The sequence below is a fragment of the Salvelinus sp. IW2-2015 genome, linkage group LG8, assembly GCF_002910315.2.
Source record: "Salvelinus sp. IW2-2015 linkage group LG8, ASM291031v2, whole genome shotgun sequence".
Lineage (NCBI taxonomy): Eukaryota > Metazoa > Chordata > Actinopteri > Salmoniformes > Salmonidae > Salvelinus > Salvelinus sp. IW2-2015.
This window is the reverse complement of record NC_036848.1, coordinates 27,087,940-27,109,522: the sequence shown is the minus strand read 5'-3', so window position 1 is coordinate 27,109,522 and position 21,583 is coordinate 27,087,940. Positions and strand designations below refer to the sequence as shown.

Genomic DNA, 21,583 nt, shown 5'->3' with positions numbered 1-21,583 from the left:
TCGAAGCCAGATTCAACTACACTCTCTGTGACTCTCTCACACACACACACACACACACACACACACACACACACACACACACACACACATTGCTCATTTGTGAGGTACAGGAGATTGAAGATATGGTTTTCCGAGAAAGCCACTTTGTAAAGGACAACATTTCTTAGATGTCAAATCTTTGTTTTGGTTATAAGCCTAATGCATTAGTCATTTTCTCGATTTATTGTTTGCTGTGTTAAGACCCCTCTGGTTTTACAGTTAGATTTCTTAATGTTGATGTTGATCCATTTGACAGTAGAAATGTGTATTTGAAATGTGTTGACGTTGGAGGAGTTATGGAGGTTGACAAGGTCTCTCAGATCCATGTGTTTTTCCCCAGCAGGAGAGAGAGGGTCATATTCCCTGCATTAATTCTGGGTAATGATCTTCCTCCTCTCATGATGAGTGTGGGTCACCTGCATGCTGTTTGATTAACAAGCCTCCCTACTTTTCTCTTGTAGCGCTGGGGTAGACTCACTCTATGGGGTTAGATAACTGCTCTGGGTGGCGGTACATTTCTCTGCTTCCTAACACTGCTGATATACAGTAGATGTATCTCCTTCCCATTTAATATATCTGTATGTTTGCTGGTGTGTTGGTAGCTTTCATGGTAGTGTCTTCTTTGGATCAATAATCATTTTGGGGGGGATATTGATTCTCAGTTTTGTGGTGTGTAGGAGAAAGCATGTATTGTAGTGCAATGGAAAGTTGGTTGTGGTACACTTTTTGAATTTTGTGCTCAATTGTTGTCAATTAACTACAAACTACTGCATGTGAACAATACATTTTTGCAGCTGATTCTAAAGTTAAAAGTAACCTTTTCCTGTTCTTATGTAGCCGGTGCTGTCCTTCTGTTTTTCCTTATTGATGTTGTCTTTCAAGGTATGAATACTATGTCCCCTGTAGAGGTGGTGTGACTGTGTGTAGAGGTTGTAGTGACATGGTGTTGTTTCTACTGTGTGAGGAACTATGGATATGAGCTTGACTGAGCATGTTGAGCAGGACATGCTCACAAGGACAGGGTTTGGATTTCACCGCAGGGAGGAGTCGAGAAGCTATAAATAAAGCTCTTTACTAAAGAGCACACTGTCACTGTGCCATACTATTCAGAGTACTAGCTAGCTAAATAGATAAGGAATAGGATTCCAGACACGGGAGTTTGAAGTGGAGTACATTAACACACAACACACTTACATTTTTAAGCAATTTTTTTAAGGAGTGGGGCAGTCCCACTTCTTTCGCCCACTCCTTTCGTCATTTTTTTTAGTTCTATTGTAGAGAGATTTCAGTGGAAAGATGGGGGAGCCAAAGGGCAGTGGGCCGGATTCGAACCCATGCCGACTCTGGAATTTACTTTTTTTTATATGGTCAAAACTAGGTTGAACAAACTCCACTAGGTATTAAAAGAGAGGGGAGGGAGCATGTGTATGGTTTTACATTTGACTGGCAATACCTAGGTATTAGGCTAGGCAGATTTTATGTTTGCTATGCTAATATACCTGTTTTACCACCGCATAGTATGAATCCAGCAAGGTTCATTTTGTAAGTAGCAATAAGTGAGATGTTGCCTAACCGTCAGTAGACCAGACTAACCCATGTTGTGTTTGTGTTTACAGCAGGGCGGTGAATGGCCTGGACCCTGGCACACTGACAGCCATCACAGCACCCCCCTCTCCCTCCCCCCCTGACCTACTGCCTCTCATTGTGTGATGGTGACAGACAGTACCACTGCCAAGCCCCCCCCCGCCCCCCCAACACCTTCCTCCTCCCTTCTGCCATTGGACAAGAATATGTCTTAAAACAGAAAACATTGTGTTGACTTTCAAGTGAGGACATAAAAATGGCCGGCACGATTAAACACTTTTCACATACTGTAATACTGGCCCCTCTTTGCAGTCACTACATATTAACAGGCTGTCTTTGTGTCATTCTGACCCTTTAGTGCTTGTGGGGCTATTGTAGAGGAAACGGTGAGGGATTCAAATATACATTGAGTGTACAAAACATTAAGAACACTTCCTAATGTTCAGTTTTACCCCTTCCCTTTTGCCCTCAGAACAGCCACAATTAATCTGGGCATGGACTCTACAAGGTTTCGAAAGCATTCCACAGGGATACTGGCCCATGTTGACTCCAATGCTTCCCAGAGTTGTCAAGTTGGCTGGATGTCCTTTGGGTGGTGGACCATTCTTGATATACATTGGAAACTGTTGAGCATGAAAAACCCGGCAGGGTTGCAGTTCTTGACACAAACCGGTGCGCCTGGCACCTACTACCATACCCCATTCAAAGGCACTTAAATCTTTTGTCTTCCCATTCACCCTCTGAATGGCACACATACACAACCAATGTGTCACTTGTCTCAAGGCTAAAAAAAAAATGTATTTAACCCTTCTCCTCCCCTTCATCTACACTGATTTGAAGTGGATTTAACAAGTGACATCAATAAGGGATCATAGCTTTCACCTGAATTCACCTGGTCAGTCTGCCATGGAAGGAGCGGGTGTTCATAATGTTTTGTACACTCCGTATGTTTTATTTAACCGTTGCGATTTGTTAGTGCGTGGCAAGAGATACTGTACCAGTTGAGAGACTATAGATTAGTCAGAAGAAATAAGATGCACATGTCTGTATTACTGTATCTAGCAGCTTTGCCTCAGGCTGTGGAGAGACCCTATCTCCTGCAACTTTCCATCTGTTATTTTCCATTTATGAATGGAAAACTACGGTTAATGACTTGGCAGCTGGCACAGGGGTGTAGATGTGTTTAATAGCCTGGAATGATCCTTCACCACATGGACCTGCTCCTAACAAGCTGACATATTGCCCATCAATAATTGATGGTGGTTTAAATATCCTACGGCAACCTCATCTGCCTTTCTGACCTTGAGTTTAATTCCAGTAACCATTTGAAGAATCTAATATTTTACAGTTTTGTTTTATTTGTGTGTCTGTGTTAAAATTGAATGGAAACCGTAAACGTGTTGGCTTAAACATGTTCTAAAGGGATGATGAAGGAAATCCTCCTTGTCTCGTTGTGGTGAGTATTCTGGGCTTCCTGCTCTGTTTAACCATATGACAACGTGCACAGTATTGGTCATATTGATCACATATTTAAAGATGTCCACTTGAGTGGTGCTGTCATGGTGTTTTAGACCACTTTTGCCAGTTTTGGGATTTTAACTTAAAGTTTTTCTTAATTTTCAGTGTTATGTTATTGAAGAAAAAAAGAAGTTTATACAGTGCATTCGGAAAGTATTCAGACCCCTTGACATTTTCCACATTTTGTTACGTTACAGCCTTAATCCTAAAGGGATTCAATTGTTTTTTTCCCTTATCAATACACCATAGGAATAAGGAAAAACAGGTTTTTAGAGTAAAAAAAAAAACCTAAAACATAAAATGAAAAATGAAATATCACATTTGCACAAGTATTCAGACTCTTTATTCAGTACTTTGTTAAAGCACCTTTGGCAGCGATTACAGCCTTGAGTCTTCTTTGGTATGACGCTACAACCTTGGCACACCTGTATTTGGGGAGTTTCTCCCATTCTCTGCAAGATCCTCTCAAGCTCTGTCAGGTTGGATGGGGAACGTCGCTGCCCAGCTACTTTCAGGTTTCTCCAGAGATGTTAGATCAGGTTCAAGTCCGGGCTCTGGCTGGGCCACTCAAGGACATTCAGAGACTTGTCCCAAAGTCACTCCTGTGTTGTCTTGGCTAGGTGCTTAGGGTTGTCCTGTTGGAAGGTGAACCTTCTCCCCAGTCTGAGTGCTCTGGAGCAGGTTTTCATCAAGGATCTCTCTGTACTCCGTTCATCTTTACCTCGATCCTGAGTAGTCTCCCAGTCCCTGCCGCTGAAAAACAACCTCACAGCATGATGCTGCCACCAACATGCTTCACCGTAGGGATGGTGCGAGGTTTCCTCCAAACATGACGCTTGGCATTCAGGCCAAACAATCTTGTTTATCATGGTCTGAGAGTCCTTTAGGTGCCTTTTGGCAAACCAAGTGGGCTGTCATGTGCCTTTTACTGAGGAGTGTCTTCTGTCTGGCCACTCTACCATAAAGGCCTGATTGGTGGAGTGCTGCAGAGATGGGAGAACCTTCCAGAAGGACAACCATCTCCACATAGGAACTCTGGAGCTCTGTCACAGTGACCATCAGGTTATTGGTCACCTCCCTGATCAAGGCCCTAGGAAGTCTCGGTGGTTCCAAACTTCTTCCATTTAAGAGTGATGGCCACTGTCTTCTTGGGGACCTTCAATGCTGCAGACATTTTTTGTTATCTTTCCCCAGATCTGTGCCTCGACACAATCCTGTCTCGGAGCTCTACGGAAAATGGCTTCGACCTCGTGGCTTGGTTTTTGCTCTGACATGCACTGTCAACTGTGGGATCTTGATATAGACAGGTCTGTGCCTTTCCAAATCATGTTCAATCAATTGAATTTACCACAGGTGGACTCCAATCAAGTTGTAGAAACATCTCAAGGATGATCAATGGAAACAGGATGCACCTGAGCTCAATTGAGTCTCATAGCAAAGGGTCTGAATACTTTTTTTTATATACATTTGCAAAAAAATCAAAAAACCTGTTTTCGCTTTGTCATTATGGGATATTGTGTGTAGCTTTGAGGACTTTCTTTTTTAATTTTTTTTAATCAATTTTAGAATAGACTAACGTAACAATTTGGAAAAAGTCAAGGGGTCTGAATACTTTCCTAATGCACTGTATGTGTTGGCAACCTATATTTTAAGTAAGTAGCACTTCATCCTGTGCAAATATTTTCCTCGTATTTTCACATTTATTTGATCAGTTTTATTCAATTGCAATATTTCCTGTTTGTATGTTTGTTTTAATGTACATAGTTTTGTTAATTTATTTCAGATCTTTTTATGGGATGATGGGTTCAAATAAACATTTTGATTATACATCAGTCTATTCGTCATATGTCATGATGTAGGATCAGTTGTCTTCAAATGTTGAGAAAATAAAAATATATAAAGCTAACTTCAGGGAGCCAACTATAAATCAACTTCAGGGAGTCCACAATCCAAATAACAGAAATTCAATCCTAGCATCATACGACGAGCTAAATACAGATTGTATATTGGAGTTTTCCTTTGACCTAGGCCAGGTTTGAATCCGATCCACGCTATAGGGCATCTGCGCTAGACAGACGAAAATGTGCCTTTTTAATTATGTTTAATACCCGCGCTGTTGGCTGTCTAGTGCAGTTGCGCTACAGCGCAGTTTGGATATAATTTGGCCCTAGTTTTGAGGGCAGCTCCGCCTGAACAACCAGGACTCGGGGGTAGACGTAACATAGTAAACGAAAATCGAATTCGTATGATATCAAGTTGTATTTGTCACAACAGGTGTAGACTAACAGTGAAATGCTTACTTACAGCTCCTTCCCAACAATGCAGAGAGAAAGAAGATAGAGAAATAATAGAAAAGCAAAACATTTAATAATAGATACACAATGAGAAACAATAACTTGGCTATACAAGAGGGTACCAGTACTGAGTCAATATGCAGGTGTACATATAACTAGAAATAAAGTGACAGATAATAAACAGTAGCAGCAGCGTATGTGATGAGTCAAAAAAGGTTAGTGCAAAAAGGGCTAATGCAGATAGTCCGGGTAACTGTATAGCTTGGGGGTAGAAGCTGCTCAGGGTCCTGTTGGTTCCAGACTTGGTGCATCGGTACCGCTTGCCGTGCGGTAGCAGAGAGAACCGTCTATGACTTGGGTGTCTCATTCTTAAATGGAAGAAGTTTGGAACCACCAAGACTCTTCCTAGAGCTGGCCGCCAGACCAAACTGACCAATCGGAGGAGAAGGGCTTTGGTCAGGGAGGTGAGAAGAATGGGAGAAACTCTCCAAGTATAGGTGTGCCAAGCTTGTCGTGTCATACCCAAGAAGACACGAGGCTGTAATAGCTGCCAAAGGTGCTTCAACAAAGTACTGAGTAAAGTGTCTGAAGACTTAAATGTGATATTCCAGTAAATGTTTTTATTTGCAAAATTTCTAAAAACCTGTTTTTGCTTTGTCATTATGGGGTATTGTGTGTAGATTGATGAGAATTATTATATATTTTTTAATACATTGGCTGTAACGTAAGGCTGTAACACCAAATGTAGAACAAGTCAAGGGTCTAAATTCTTATCTAATGCACTAACTGCGATGCATCCGGTTGGCGTTTCCACTAGTTAACAAATATGGTAATGATAGGAAGCCCAGTGGCCGGCAGTGGAAGGAAATGGCGCGAGATGGATTTTGGCCTACATTCTGCCAATTTTCTCATCGATGAAACATTTGATCTCCATACAGTTTTCTGTTTCCAAAACTACAATCAGTAACACACAGAGTGGACTAAGTTTAGTAGACTTTACCCTATGCCAAAGTTTCTTTGCCATTGTTTAGAAGGAGTGCACGGACGAAATGAGTAATTGCACACGCATTTCACAGAGTGCAAATAAATGCTAGAACGCGCTCTGCCCACATTGCTTGTTCTACCCGCTATGATTAATTAGTTCCCGTTGGAAACGTCAGGTCTATTTTGGGTTAAACATCTTTGCCAAGACTACATTAAAATGGCAGAAGCCCTCAAAGGCGCTGCCCTATGGCTTGAACCAGGGTCCTCTGCCTCGCCAACACACATGACCGCCCGATTGACAACGTACAAGTACAAACCAATTCGATAGCACCATTTCAAGCTAACTGGAGTGAGCAAGGTCGAAGGACCCCACTTCGACCTTCTCTATTGCGGTTTGAGGAAGTGAGGAGAGTGTGCAAGGAAACGAGGGAAGGTGCATTGAGAAAGAGTAAGATTAAATAATGAAAACGCCGTTGGGTGTAAACTCTGCCCACAGACTGTTCAGTCACATTTGTTCTGCCTTCATAACAGTTCTGACGAAAGCATTTCGCTACACCCGCAATAACATCTGCAAAACACGTGTATGTGACAAATATGTGATTTGATTTGACTAGGAACAAGACTGAATGAGAAACTCCACGGAACCTTTAGTCCACACTGCCACCTGGTGGATGACCTTTGTACTTGTAAATTAAATAAAACTACACGAAAACTATTCCAAATTGTTTTCTTTCTAAATTAGGATGTAGTTTCAGATGATTTTATATGTAGAAGGGATCACACTAAATAATTCCCCCCAACATTATCATGTGTTCATTCAAACAGAAAGGAAACCAGCAAACGCATACATTGGCAGTGACAATTATCTAAGCCAATCTATTTTAAAAGTAGTCCATCTAATCCAGTTTAACCACTGTCAAAAGAACAGGGGACCTCAAATTGTTATTTAAGAGTCTAGACGAAATGTTCAGGATTCTACATGTTTCGAAGCTATGCATGAAACATGTAGAATCATGATCATTTTGTCTAGACTCTTAAATAACAATTTGAGGTCCCCTGTTCTTTTGACATAGCTGGCAAGAAAATAACATACCAATGGTGTGAACAACACAGTAATCCCCTTTCAATTATAGGCATTTAATCACATTCATATCATACGTTTCTAAATGAGTTGCATATACTGAAACAGTCCCTCTCAGTGGGTAGAACTAACAGGAGAAGATAATCCATTCTGGGTGCACATTATGTTTTGCCTGTGTTTACAGTTGGTTCCTTCACAGCTGTAACTTATCATCATACGAAGGAAAAGGGTCCAAAACAATATGATGCTTTGCTCATTTAACAAGTCTAGTAGTGATGTTGCAGCAGCCAGCAGCAAACTTTTTAAATTGTACCCACAACCCACATACCTTATTGCCTTTCTTAGACAATGATTTAGAGGGCCATGAAACACTTCAGTTAGGTGAACTTTCCACATTGAAAACCTTCACAATAACGATGCTCTTGACATGACTTTTTGCTCACAGTCATCTGTCCATTTGTTTGTTGGAAGATTCCCTCACCACAAAAGGCCTGTATGGTACAACCCCCAGTCCCCCACCAAAGGGAGATTGTCCTTTTGTCTTCCATGCAAGCGCCTCCATCCAGAGCTTTATTTAAACATTTTATTGAACCTTTATTTAACTAGGCAAGTCAGTTAAGAACAAATTAATATTTACAATGACGGCCTACACCGGACGACGCTGGGCCAATTGTGTGCCGCCCTATGGGATTCCCAATCACGGCCGGTTGTGATACAGAGGTGGGACCGAGTCACTATTATTTGAGTCACAAGCAAGTCTCAAGTCACAAGATTTGAATCTCAAGTTGATTCCCAAGTAGAACGGGTCGAGACTCGAGTCCTGTGCATTCTAAAAGCGAGTCAAGTCAAAAAAATATATATACATGCAACAACTTGTTCAACTACAAGTCTTTGTCTATTTACTACCAGACAGCCCTTTTCATTATTTTGTCTACAACACATTTTGATTAGCCTAATTAATTGTAAAATAGGGATCTTGTAGTAGTCATAAGGGCATGACAGCAGCAGGCAAGGCAGGTTGACATGTTCAGTGTAGATTTATTTACAGGCCTTGGTGCTCCAAATGGTGATAGTGCCATATCATACAACATATACAATTAGATGTATCAAATATACACAGACAATAGCTCAAAACAAATAGTTTTATAACAAAAGTATAAACGCAACACGTAAAGTTTTGGTCCCATGTTCCATGAGCTGAAAAAATATAATTAAAATAAAAAAAATAAAAAATCGCTGACATTTTCCATATGCACAAAATGATTATTTCTCTCAAATTTGGTGCAAAAATGTGTTTATATTCCTGTTAGTGACCATTTCTCATTTGCCAATATAATCCATTCACCTGACAGGTGTGGCATATCAAGGAGCTGATTAAACAGCATGATCATTACAACACCTTGTGTTGGGAACAATAAAAGGCCACTTTAAAAAAATATATTTTTTATTTTTTTTATTTTACCGTTATTTTACCAGGTAAGTTGACTGAGAACACGTTCTCATTTGCAGCAACGACCTGGGGAATAGTTACAGGGGAGAGGAGGGGGATGAATGAGCCAATTGTAAACTGGGGATTATTAGGTGACCGTGATGGTTGAGGGCCAGATTGGGAATTTAGCCAGGACACCGGGGTTAACACCCCCACTCTTACGATAAGTGCCATGGGATCTTTAATGACCTCAGAGAGTCAGGACACCCGTTTAACGTCCCATCCGAAAGACGGCACCCTACACAGAGCAGTGTCCCCAATCACTGCCCTGGGGCATTGGATCTTTGTTTAGACCAGAGGAAAGAGTGCCTCCTACTGGCCCTCCACACCACTTCCAGCAGCACCTGGTCTCCCATCCAGGGACTGACCAGGACCAACCCTGCTTAGCTTCAGAAGCAAGCCAGCAGTGGTATGCAGGGTGGTATGTGCAGTGTTGTCACACAATGCAATGCCACAGATGTCTCAAGTTTTGAGGGAGCATGCAATTGGCATGCTGACTGCAGGAATGTCCACCAGAGCTGTTTCCAGATAATTTAATGTTAATTAATTTCTCTACCTGTTACGTCCGTTGTTAGAAGGAGACCAAGGTGCAGCATGGTAGGCGTACATTTTTATTAAAAATGACACCAAAAAACAACAAAATAAGAAAATGAACGTAAAGCTATATGCAGTGCAGAAAGCAACTACACACAAACAAGATCCCACAACTGAAGGTGGGAAAAAGGTGTCTAAGTATGATCCCCAATCAGAGACAACGATAGACAGCTGCCTCTGATTAGGAACCATACCCGGCCAACAAAGAAATAGACAAACTAGAATGCCCACCCAAATCACACCCTGTGACAGTACCCCCCCCCCCCCAAAGGTGCGGACTCCGGCCGCAAAACCTGACTCTATAGGGGTGGGTCCGGGTGGGCATCTATCCTCGGTGGCGGCTCCGGTTCGGGACGTAGCCCCCGTTCCGCACGCTGATCCCTCCGCTTCCGTGGAACCAGACCGTGGATCGTCGCCGGAGACTCCGGACCGTGAATCGTTGCCGGAGGAACCGAACCGCGGATCATCGCCGAAGGCTCTGGACTGCAGACCGCTGCTGGAGGCTCTGGACTGCAGACCGCCGCCGGAGGCTCTGGACTGCAGACCCGCGCCGGAGACTCCGGACTGCAGATCGTCGCCGGAGACTCCGGACCGTGAATCGTTGCCGGAGGAACCAAACCGCGGATCATCGCAGGAGGCTCTGGACTGCAGACCGCCGCTGGAGGCTCTGGACTGCAGACCGCCGCTGGAGGCTCTGGACTGCAGACCGCCGTTGGAGGCTCTGGACTGCAGACCGTCGCTGGAGACTCTGGACTGCAGACCGTCGCTGGAGGCTCTGGACTGCAGACCGTCGCTGGAGGCTCTGGACTGCAGACCGTCGCTGGAGGCTCTGGACTGCAGACCGCCGCCGGAGGCTCTGGACTGCAGACCGCCGCCGGAGACTCCGGACTGCAGATCGTCGCCGGAGACTCCGGACCGTGAATCGTTGCCGGAGGAACCAAACCGCGGATCATCGCAGGAGGCTCTGGACTGCAGACGCCGCGCTGGCGCTGGAGGGCTCTGGACTGCAGACCGCCGCTGGAGGCTCTGGACTGCAGACCCGACGCTGGAGGCTCTGGACTGCAGACCGTCGCTGGAGGCTCTGGACTGCAGACCGTCGCTGGAGGCTCTGGACTGCAGACCGTCGCTGGAGGCTCTGGAATGCAGATTGTCGCTGGAGGCTCTGGAATGCAGACAGTCGCTGGAGACTCAGGAATGCAGACCGTCTCAGGAGGTTCCGTACTGTGGACCGTCTCAGGAGGTCCCGGACTGTGGACCGTCTCAGGAGGTCCCGGACTGTGGACCGTCTCAGGAGGTTCCGGACTGTGGACCGTCTCAGGAGGTTCCGGACTGTGGACCGTCGTTGGAGGTTCCGGACTGTGGACCGTCGTTGGAGGTTCCGGACTGTGAAACGTTGCTGGCGGCTCTGGACTGGGGACTGTCGCCGGAAGCTCTGGACTGGGGACTGTCGCCGGAAGCTCTGGACTAGGGACTGTCGCCGGAAGCTCTGGACTGGGAACTGTCGCCGGAAGCTCTGGACTGGGAACTGTCGCCGGAAGCTCTGGACTGTGGAGGCGCACTGGAGGCCTGATGCGTGGGACCGGTACAGGTGGCACCGGGCTGATGACACGTACCTCAGGGCAAGTGCGGGGAGGAGCACAGGACGTACTGGACTGTGGAGGCGCACTGGAGACACAGTACGTATGGCCGGCGTAGGATATACTGGGCCGTGGAGGCGTACTGGAGGTCTGGAGCGTAGAGCTGGCACAACGCTTCCTGGCTGGATGCTCACTTTAGCCCGGCAAGTGCGGGGCGCTGGCACAGGATGCACTGGGCTGTGAAGGCGCACTGGCGACACAGTGTGTAGAGCCGGTTCCCAGTCCAGAGCTTCCGGCATTCTCTCAACCAGCTTCATGAGGTTATCACCTGTAATGCATTTCAATTAACAGGTGTGCCTTGTTAAAAGTTAATTTGTGGAATTTCTTTCCTTCTTAATGCGTTTGAGCCAATCAGTTGTGTTGTGACATGGGAGGGGTTGTATTCAGAAAATAGCCCTATTTGGTAAAAGACCAAGTCCATATTATGACAAGAAAAGCTCAAATAAGCAAAGAGAAACGACAGTCCATCATTACTTTAAGACTTGAAGGTCAGTCAATCTGGCTCTCATGACGACCGCCACAGGACAGTAAGACACTGAGTTACCTCTGCTGCAGACGATAACTTCATAAAAGTTAACTGCACCTCAGATTGCAGCCCAAATAAACATGTTTGGTTCCCAACGTGAAGCATGGAGGAGGAGGTGCAATGGTGTGGGGGTGCTTTGCTGGTGACACTGTCTGTGATTAAAATAAATTCAAAAGGACAATGACCCAAAACACACCTCCAGGCTGTGGAAGGGCTATTTGACCAAGGAGAGTTATGGAGTGCTGCATCAGATGACCTGGCCTCCACAATCACCTGATCTCAACCCAATTGAGATGGTTTGGGATGAGTTGGACCGCAGAGTGAAAGAAAAGCAGCCAACAAGTGCTCAAAAATACTCCTCAGCAAAATCATCCTGTTGTCCCGCATTTGGGTATCATAAATGTGGTCACCCTATTTACGACAGGCAGTTGATGTTGTTTAATGGTAGACAACAACCACTGGCCACGAAATTTTGCAAAATGTTCTCATTCCACTAGTATCTTGCAAAAACATGGGCAACATCTATAGTAACCTCCCCCACTGAGGTATAATAAAGGGACCTCTCCAAGCATGCAAAAGCTGCACTTACAATGACTTTATCCGGATATTCATTACAAAATACATTGGTTAAAACTATTTAATCTGGTGATATTTTATTTAAACTATTTAAATGATAAAGCATACACATGAATATAGTTGCCACCTATTCACCAATAAAGTAAAACACAGTAACATCCTCCTCCTCAAAAGCAAACTAAATGTGCATTTTTGGTGGAACCAGTGACATTAAAGGGGCAATCAGCAGTTGCTACATACATTTATGGACTTACAAATGAATGATTTGTACCCATTGATTCTTGAAGAATATAACTTATAAATGCCTCATGACCTTAGTTCAACTGTCGTACCTCATCAGAACCCCAAAATGTACACTTGTTTTACTCCAACATTTGTAAACAAAGAAATGTAAACACTATAGCCTCAAAACATGGTTAAAACTATAATTTGTGTATCATGGTTGGTCAGTCATTGCATCCATAGCGCTATGAATTTGAGAGTGGTTTCATTTCTCCAGCCCCATCCCTTATCTTTTCACCGAACCAGGGGCGGGGAGTCAGCTTTGTTATTGTTTCTACTGCTGATTGCCACTTTCAGGACCGTGTCCTGGTAGGGAAACAATTATAAGACAGACCAATGCATCCCAAGCATCCAGCAACAACACCTAAATTAAAAAATGTATGTTTTATTTATCTGGAATGAACGTTCGTCATTGTAAATAAATGAGTCAATCGTTTACTTATAGTACCTATGACGAACACATGATGTCGGCAAAAGGACGTTCTGTGACGAGATTTGATCGGTTCACTGAGTTTCGGGACACAGACAGTGACGGTACGTTTCCAGCTTGGTTATGCAGGCGGCCATGTGGTTAATAGAATGTGTAAATATTGATGTAACTACAAGAAAGAGCATGTGTTGGCAAACTTCGCCAACTTTGCCTACAATCCGAGGAATCTGGAGGACCTGAGAACCCTTCAGGTGACTGAACTCTTCTTGGACATGCTCACAGAGGAGAATGAGAATGGCTGAGTATGGCACAAGTGACACTTGTTGTGATATATATATATATATATAGAGAGAGAATGTTTAAATGATACATACAGTTGAAGTCGGAAGTTTACATACACCTTAGCCAAATACATTTAAACTCAGTTTTTCACAATTCCTGATATTTAATCCTAGTAACAAATCCCTGCCATAGGTCAGTTAGGATCACCACTTTCTTTTAAGAATGTGAAATGTCAGAATAATAGCAGAGATAATTATTTATTTCAGATTTTATTTCTTTCATCACATTCCGGGTCAGAAGTTTACATACAGTGGGGCAAAAAAGTATTTAGTTAGCCACTAATTGTGCAAGTTCTCCCACTTAAAAAGATGAGAGGCCTGTAATTTTCATCATAGGTACACTTCAACTATGACAGACAAAATGAGGAAAAAAAATCCAGAAAATCACATTGTAGGATTTTTAATGAATTTATTTGCAAATTATGGTGGAAAATAAGTATTTGGTCACCTACAAACAAGCAAGATTTCTGGCTCTCACAGACCTGTAACTTCTTCTTTAAGAGGCTCCTCTTAGTGCCTCCAACTCGGTATTACCTCAATGAGATGACCTGTTTAACTTTTAATCCAGTAAACTACACCTTCCACAAACCTCAAACAGTCACACTCCAAACTCCACTATGGCCAAACCAAAGAGCTGTCAAAGGACACCAGAAAGAACAAAATTGTAACCTGCACCAGCTGGGAACACTGAATCTCAATAGGTAAGCACTTGGTTTGAAGAAAATCAACTGGTGGGAGCAATTATTAGGAAATGGAAGACATACAAGACCACCGTAATCTCCCTCGATCTGGTCCACGACAATCTCACCCCCCGTGGGGTCAAAATATCAACAAGAACGGTGAGCAAAAACCAGAACCACACCTGTAGTGAAATAGCCTGCAGAAGAGCTGTACCAAAGTAACAAAGCTACATCAGTACACACCCTCCACCAGGACTCAATCCTGCAGTGCCAGACGGCCCCTGCTTAAGCCATAAGTCCAGGCCCGTCTGAAGTTTGCTAGAGAGCATTTGGATGATCCAGAAGAATATTGAGAAATGTCATATGGTCAGATGAAACCAAATATAACTTTTTGGTAAAAACTCAACTCTCGTTTTGTGAGGACCAAAGAATGCTGATTGCATCCAAAGAACACCATACCTACTTCAAGCAGGGTGGAAACATTATGCTTTGGGGCTGTTTTTCTGCAAGGGACCAGGACGACTGATCCGTTAAGAAAGAATGAATGGGGCCATGTATCGTGAGATTTTGAGTGAAAATCCCTTCCACAAGGGCATTGAAGATGAAACGTGGCTGGTACTTTCAGCATGACAATGATGCCAAACAACACCCGTCCCGGCAACGAAGGATGGCTTCGTAAGAAGCATTTCAAGGCGCTGGAGTGGCCTAGCCAGTCTCCAGATCTCAACCCCAAGATAAAATCTTTGGAGGGAGTTGAAAGTCCGTGTTGCCCAGCAAACAGCCCCAAAACTCACTGCTCTAGAGGAGATCTGCATTGAGGAATAGGCCAAAATACCAGCGACAGTGTGTGAAAACCTTGTGAAGACTTACAGAAACTTTGACCTCTGCATTGCCAACAAAGGTTATATAACAAAGTATTGAGATAAACTTTTTGGACAAATACTTATTTTCCACCCTAATATATGCAAATAAATTCATTAAAAATCCTCCATACATGTATTTCTGCGATTTTTTTTTTTTTGTCATAATTGAAAGTGTACCTATAGATGAAAATTACAGGCCTCTCTCATCTTTTAAGTGGAGAACTTGCACAATTGGTGGCTGACTAAATACTTTTTTGCCCCACGGTACAATTAGTATTTGGTAGCGTTGCCTTTAAATTGTTTAACTTGGGTCAAACGTTTCGGATAGCTGTCCACAAGCTTCCCACAAGCTTCCACAATAAGTTGGGTGAATTTTGTCCCATTCCTCCTGACAGAGCTGGTGTAACTGAGTCAGGTTTGTAGGTCTCCTTGCTCGCACACACCTTTTCAGTTCTGCCCACAAAATTCTATAGGTTTGAGGTCAGGGCTTTGTGATGGCCACTCCAATACCGTTGACTTTGTTGTCCTTAATCCATTTTGCCACAACTTTGGAAGTATGCTGGGATCATTGTCCATTTGGAAGACCCATTTGCGACCAAGCTTTAACTTCCTGCTGATCTTGAGATGTTGCTTCAATATATCCACATAATTTTCCAGCATCATGATGCCATCTATTTTTGAAGTGCACCAGTCCCTCCTGCAGCAAGCACCCCCACAACATGATGCTGCCACCCCCGTGCTTCACGGTTGGGATGGTATTCTTCGGCTTGCAAGCCCCCCCTTTTTCCTCCAAACATAACGATGCATTATGGTCAAACAGCTCTATTTTTGTTTCATCAGACAAGAGGACATTTCTCCAAAAAGTACGATCTTTGTCCCCATGTGCAGTTGCAAACCGTAGTCTGGCTTTTTTATGGCGTTTTGGACGAGTGGCTTCTTCCTTGCTGAGGCCTTCAAGTGTAAGATCGATATAGGACTCGTTTTTACTGTGATATAATACTTTTGTACCTATTTCTCCAGCATCTTCACAAGTTCCTTTGATGTTGTTCTGAATTGATTTGCACTTTTCCCACCAAAGTACATTCATCTCTGGATACAGAACGTGTCTCCTCCTGAGCGGTATGACGGCTGCCGTGGTCCCATGGTGTTTATACCTGCGTACTATTGTTTGTACAGATCAACGTGGTACCTTCAGGCATTTGAAATTGCTCCAAGGATGAACCAGACTGTGGAGTCTACAGTTTGTTTTCTGAGGTCTTGGCTGATTTCTTTTGATTTTCCCATGATGTCAAGCAAGAGCACTGCGTTTGAAGGTAGCTATGGAGGAATTCACAATCACAGATACCCCTACAATCCGACTAAATCAGATCAGATAGGCCTATCAGAAGCTTCTAAAGCCATGACATCCTTTTCTGGAATTTTCCAACCTGTTTAAAGGCACAGTCAACTTAGTGTATGTTAACTTCTGACCTACTGGAATTGTGATACAGTGAATTATAAGTGAAATAATCTGTCTGTAAACAATTGTTGGAAAAATTACTTGTGTCATGCACAAAGTAGATGTCCTAACTGACTTGCCAAAACTATAGTTTGTTAACAGAAAATTTGTGGAGTGGTTGAAAAATGAGTTTTATTGACTGCAACCTAAGTGTATGTAAACTTCCGACTTCAAATGTATCTACATACCTTAGTCCAGATGTTCAAAAGGGGAGGAGAGCGCATAGATGCAAGAAGGAATTATACAACGATCTCGCTACTATGAAAGTGAACTGTGTTTGCGTGTGATCAGGGGTGTATTCCTTTCGTCGATTCTGTTGAAAAATGTTTCTTAAACAGGAGCAAACGAAACGGGGCTAAACATACCTGAATTTGTCCAATAAAAACTCTCGTTTGAGTATCATGTAGTAGCCGAAACCTATCGATGTTACATTGAGCTGGTTGAATCCAATATGCTGTAATAGAAATAAGGCCATGCTCATAAAAAAATGTATCATCCTCCCTCATCTTAAACGGCACCGACCGCCACTGCTCTCCATCACTCAATAATTCTGTGTATTTCTAGGGGTCTATGTAACCCGATCGGGAGTACAGTGGCCAGATCCTACAAAGGGAAGCCATCCCTTATGTAAAGGGTTGTCTATTAAGCCGGCGTGAGGAAACTGTGCTATCAACATGAACCTTACCATGACCGCCTCACGCTCCCAAATCACCAACGCCGCACTGCTACAATGCATGCTGTTCTTCTCCATCTCCCATAGCCCACGCCTGCGTAACTTGGCCTCTGTGTTCCTCCAGGACTGCTGCACTAAGGAGCAGGTGGCCAGGGCAGAGGCACCTATGCAGGGACACTATCCTACAGCACTGGGATCCCCCTTCCTAAGGACTAGGCTAGTTTGGAGACATGATAGCCAGATCAGATGTCTTTTTCATGATATACAATTCATAGTTACAGTCTTGTCCATCGCTGCAACTCCCCTTCCCACTCGGAAGAGGCGAAGGTCGAGTGCCATGCGTCCTCCGAAACACGACCCTGCCAAGCCGCACTGCTTCTTGACACACAACTCACTTAACCCGGAAGCCAGCCGCACCAATGTGTCGGAGGAAACACCGTCCAGCTGGCGACCAAAGTCAGCTTGCAGGCACCTGGCCTGCCACAAGGAGTCATTAGAGCCCAATGGGACAAGGAAATCCCAGCCGGCCAAACCCTCCCCACATCCCGCATGACGCTGAGCCAATTGTGCGTCGCCTCATTGGTCTCCCGGTCACAGCCGACTGTGACAAAGCCTGGGATCGAACCCGGGTCTGTAGTGATGCCTCAAGCACTGCGATGCAGCGCCTTAGACCGCAGCGCCACTCGGGGGGCCTGGATATTTGAAATGATATTATGCTCTTTATGAGAGGAACAGAGAATCACATAGGTGTGCACAATGACTGATGATGCAGGACTTTGTAACAAACATACTTTCCAAGACTTAAAATTGCTTTACACTTCAATGCCACATGAGGGAGACAGTACCACTGGTTTGCTTTGCCACATTGAAGGCTGTGAAGTGAACTGTCTCTGTTGCTCTCAGCTATTGACAACTTGGACTTTAGACTCAGTTGACTTAGTCAACTCACTTCATCCCAGGTAGTCATTGCTGATTTAGAGATGACATAAGCTATTATGTCCCTTTGATTGGATTTACTCAGCATGTTCAAGGGGATTGGACGAAGCAAGGCACTGCACAGAATAAGTGATCTACAAATCACAATGTATCCCAAACAGCTTCTGAAGAATAGCCTTGTTACTGATCCTATGGAATGTGGGGGTTGTCTGAATATCACAGATACTGCCGTGTCATACTGACTGGGTGGTTTGGGCTGTTCTGGTGCTCCACATCCCAGTTGGCCTGGTCATAGTCGAAAGTGTTCATAAAATATATTTTGGAGCAGTCAATATCACCAAAGCTGGTCAATATTGGGCCAAAATCTCCGGCAGTCATGTCTGTGATCCAGTACTATGCTGGTCAATGACATACAGTATTGACATACAATATGGTCCCAAAGAAAAGTCTCTGCATTCAGTAAAACAAATCTCAATATTTGTAAAACTCAATGCATTCCTGAGATATACCCATATGTATTTTCCATTTGATTTTCAAGTATTTGACTAACCCTCAGCAGGCCTCGAAGGCACCTGTGATCTTTTGGCCCTCTGATCTGTTCCAGGGCAGGGTCTGGGTCTCTCATCCAGAAGAATTGCAGACCTGGCTCAGACAAGTGTCATGTGCAGAGCATATGTATCATGGAAAAATAAACCTGAGAGGAAATCCTTACCAGCTGTATGTCTGCATGCCTCTATAGGCGTGTCCGAGAGATGTTCCACAGGCTTAACAGCCGTCCACCTTCCACTGAGATCAATGGAAGAGCAAAAAACGTTTGTCCTCCAATAAAAACAGACACACCTACGTCCGACTTTTAATGGTTCAGTACATGTTTTATTTTAAGAAACTATTCAGATCCCTTCACTTTTTCCACATTTTGTTATGTTACAGCCTTATTCTAAAATGGATTAAATAAAAAAATCCTCTTCAGTCTAAACACAATACCCCATAATGCCAAAGTGAAAACAGGTTTTTAGAAAGTATTCAGACCCTTTGCTGTGAGACTCGAAATTGAGCTCAGCTGCATCCTGTTTCCATTGATCATCCTTGAGATGTTTGTACAACTTGATTGGAGTCCACCTGTGGTAAATTCAATTGATTGGACATGATTTGGAAAGGCACACACCTCTCAAAATAAGGTCCCACAGTTGACAGTGCATGTCAGAGAAAAAAACAAGCCTAGAGGTCTAAGGAATTGTCTGTAGACCTCAGAGAGAGGATTGTATCGAGGCACAGATCTGGGGAAGAGTACCAAACATTTCTGCAGCATTGAAGGTCCCCAAGAACACAGTGGCCTCCATTATTCTGAAATGGAAGTGGTTTGGAACCACCAAGATTCTTCCTAGGGCTGGCCGCCCAGCCAAACTGAGCAATTGGGGAGAAGGGCCTTGGTCAGGGAGGTGACCAAGGACCCGATGGTCACTCTGACAGAGCTCCAGAGTTCCTCTGTGGAGATGGGAGAACCTTCCAGAAGGACAACCATTTTTGTAGCACTCCACCAGTCAGGCCTTACTGGTAGAAGGAAGCCATGGTGGAATGGTAGAAGGAACCCTAAATGGTGGCCAGAAGGAAGCCACTCCTCAGTAAAAGGCACATGATAGCCCGCTTGGAGTTTGCCAAAAGTTACCAAAAGGACTCTCAGACCATGAGAAACAAGATTCTCTGGTCTGACGAAACCAAGATTAAACCCTTTGGCCTGAATGCCAAGCGTCATGTCTGGAGAAAACCAGGCACAGCTCATCACCTGGCCAATACCATCCGTACGGTGAAGCATAGTGCTGTGGGGATGTTTTTCAGTGGCAGGGACTGGGAGACTAGTCAGGATCGAGGGAAAGATGAACGGAGCAAAGAGAAATCCTTGATGAAATCCTGGTCCAGAGAGCTCAGGACCTCAGACTGGGGTGAAGATTCACCTTCCAACAGGACAACGACCCTTAGCACACAGCCAAGACAATGTAGGAGTGGCTTCGGGACAAGTATATGAATGTCCTTGAGTGGCTCAGCCAGAGCCTGATCTAACATCTCTGGAGAGACCTGAAAATAGCTGTGCAGCGATGCTCCCCATCCAACCTGACAGAGCTTGAGAGGATCTGCAGAGAAGAATGGGAGAAACTCCCCAAATACAGGTGTGCCAAGCTTGTAGCGTCATACCCAAGAAGACTCGAGGCTGCAATCGCTGCCAATGGTTCTTTGACAAAGTACTGAGTAGAGAGTCTGAATACCTATGTAAATGTAAAAATGTAAGTTTTTTTTATACATTTGCTAACATTTCTAAAAACCTTTTTTTTCTTTGTCATTATGTTGTATTGTGTGTAGATTGATGAGAGAAAAAAAAATGATTTTAATAAATTTTTGAATAAGATTAGCATTACGAGAAAGTGAAAGGGTCTGAATACTTTCCGAATGCACTGTAAAAAGGCAGGTAGAGATCCTTCAACTCTCAACTCTTGGTCCCTAGAGATTTGGTCACATGGCTAAAAAGTGTAAAACCTTTATTTGGTGTAAAAAGCAGCTTTTTGTAAGTCTGTAAGTCACAGATTGATGAGGTGGTTTTCAAGGCTGTCACAAGATAATCAGGTTTGGTCCTAAAAACAGAACAAAATCATTTGGCCGTCGGTGTTAAGCTGACTGTGCTGTGTAAGGCACTTTGCTGTACATGGCCTCACTTTCCTGTTAACCTGTGCCTGCTAAAACATAACATTGGTCCAACAAGTTCTGCAAAAATGTTGGTACATTTGAGCTCAACACAATGGCTTGGCTTTGATTCCAGCAAGTGCTTTGGCAGAGTGAATCAAAAAACATAGGACCTGCATCTGAGGTAGAAGCCTTAGACTTTCTCCCATTCCTTCATAGTCCTTCACAGAGCCAGAAGCTTCTCTGTCTGCTCACACAGTCTACTATTCTGTATCTGAAAGAAGAATTAAAAAGAAAGAAGAGAATAACTCTTTATATTAAATACACGTTTAATGTCGGGGGGGGTGTTCTTAGATCGAACAGACAGTCGTGGTGGTTCGTGACTCCTTCCAACGTGACGCCCTCTGAATGGGTTTAGCAGGACTGCTGCGTGCAGAGTGCTTCATCTCACTTCCCTCCTGTCTAGAGACATGCCGGGCTACTCAAATGGCTTTCCATTTCTAAAGGATTTTAAAGTGTCCCTCGAGAGAGACTGAGGGCCACGAGGAATGGGCGAGGTAATGCAATCGACGGCTCATCAAAGATGATTGTACTTAAACCTCCTGAATATATCTTCAGAATTTTTTGTGTAAACAAAAACAAACTTTGGTCGGTGTCTCCCTTGTTTTATGTAGAAACATATGGAGCGTGTAAAATGAGCTTTGAGCAAGAGTGTGTGGTTTAAGAGATTACCTTTCCTGAAACGGCGAGTGGGTAGCCCTTCACAAATGTCACAGTGTGGGATCTTGAAATGAGCAATTTGATATGGGAAAGAAGAGAAACAGAATAACATTACATTTTGGGGGATTTAGCCACGGGAGGAAGTCTCTGGGCCTTTTTATTTAA

General features: G+C 43.9%; 1 protein-coding gene and 2 pseudogenes across 7 annotated transcripts in view; 2 read left to right on the top strand and 1 right to left on the bottom strand.

Annotated features, from left to right (window-relative positions):
• The window catches only part of LOC111967653 (nuclear distribution protein nudE-like 1-A), a 32,789-nt gene extending 27,821 nt beyond the window's left edge, over positions 1-4,968 (top strand). For 4 of the 7 annotated variants that reach the window (XM_023992863.1, XM_023992864.2, XM_023992860.2 and 1 more), the window contains exons 9-10: positions 383-417; positions 877-1,646. In XM_023992863.1, coding sequence (XP_023848631.1) covers positions 383-417; positions 877-956 — 115 coding nt within the window. In that variant the 3' untranslated portion in view covers positions 957-1,646. The other 3 variants (XM_023992866.2, XM_023992867.2, XM_023992865.2) reach the window with 3 other exon arrangements.
• Positions 4,969-13,068: 8,100 nt separating this feature from the next.
• On the top strand, positions 13,069-17,999 carry LOC111968211 (armadillo repeat-containing protein 7-like; annotated as a pseudogene).
• Positions 18,000-18,873: 874 nt separating this feature from the next.
• LOC111968210 (medium-chain acyl-CoA ligase ACSF2, mitochondrial-like) overlaps positions 18,874-21,583 on the bottom strand; it is a 35,897-nt pseudogene continuing 33,187 nt past the window's right edge.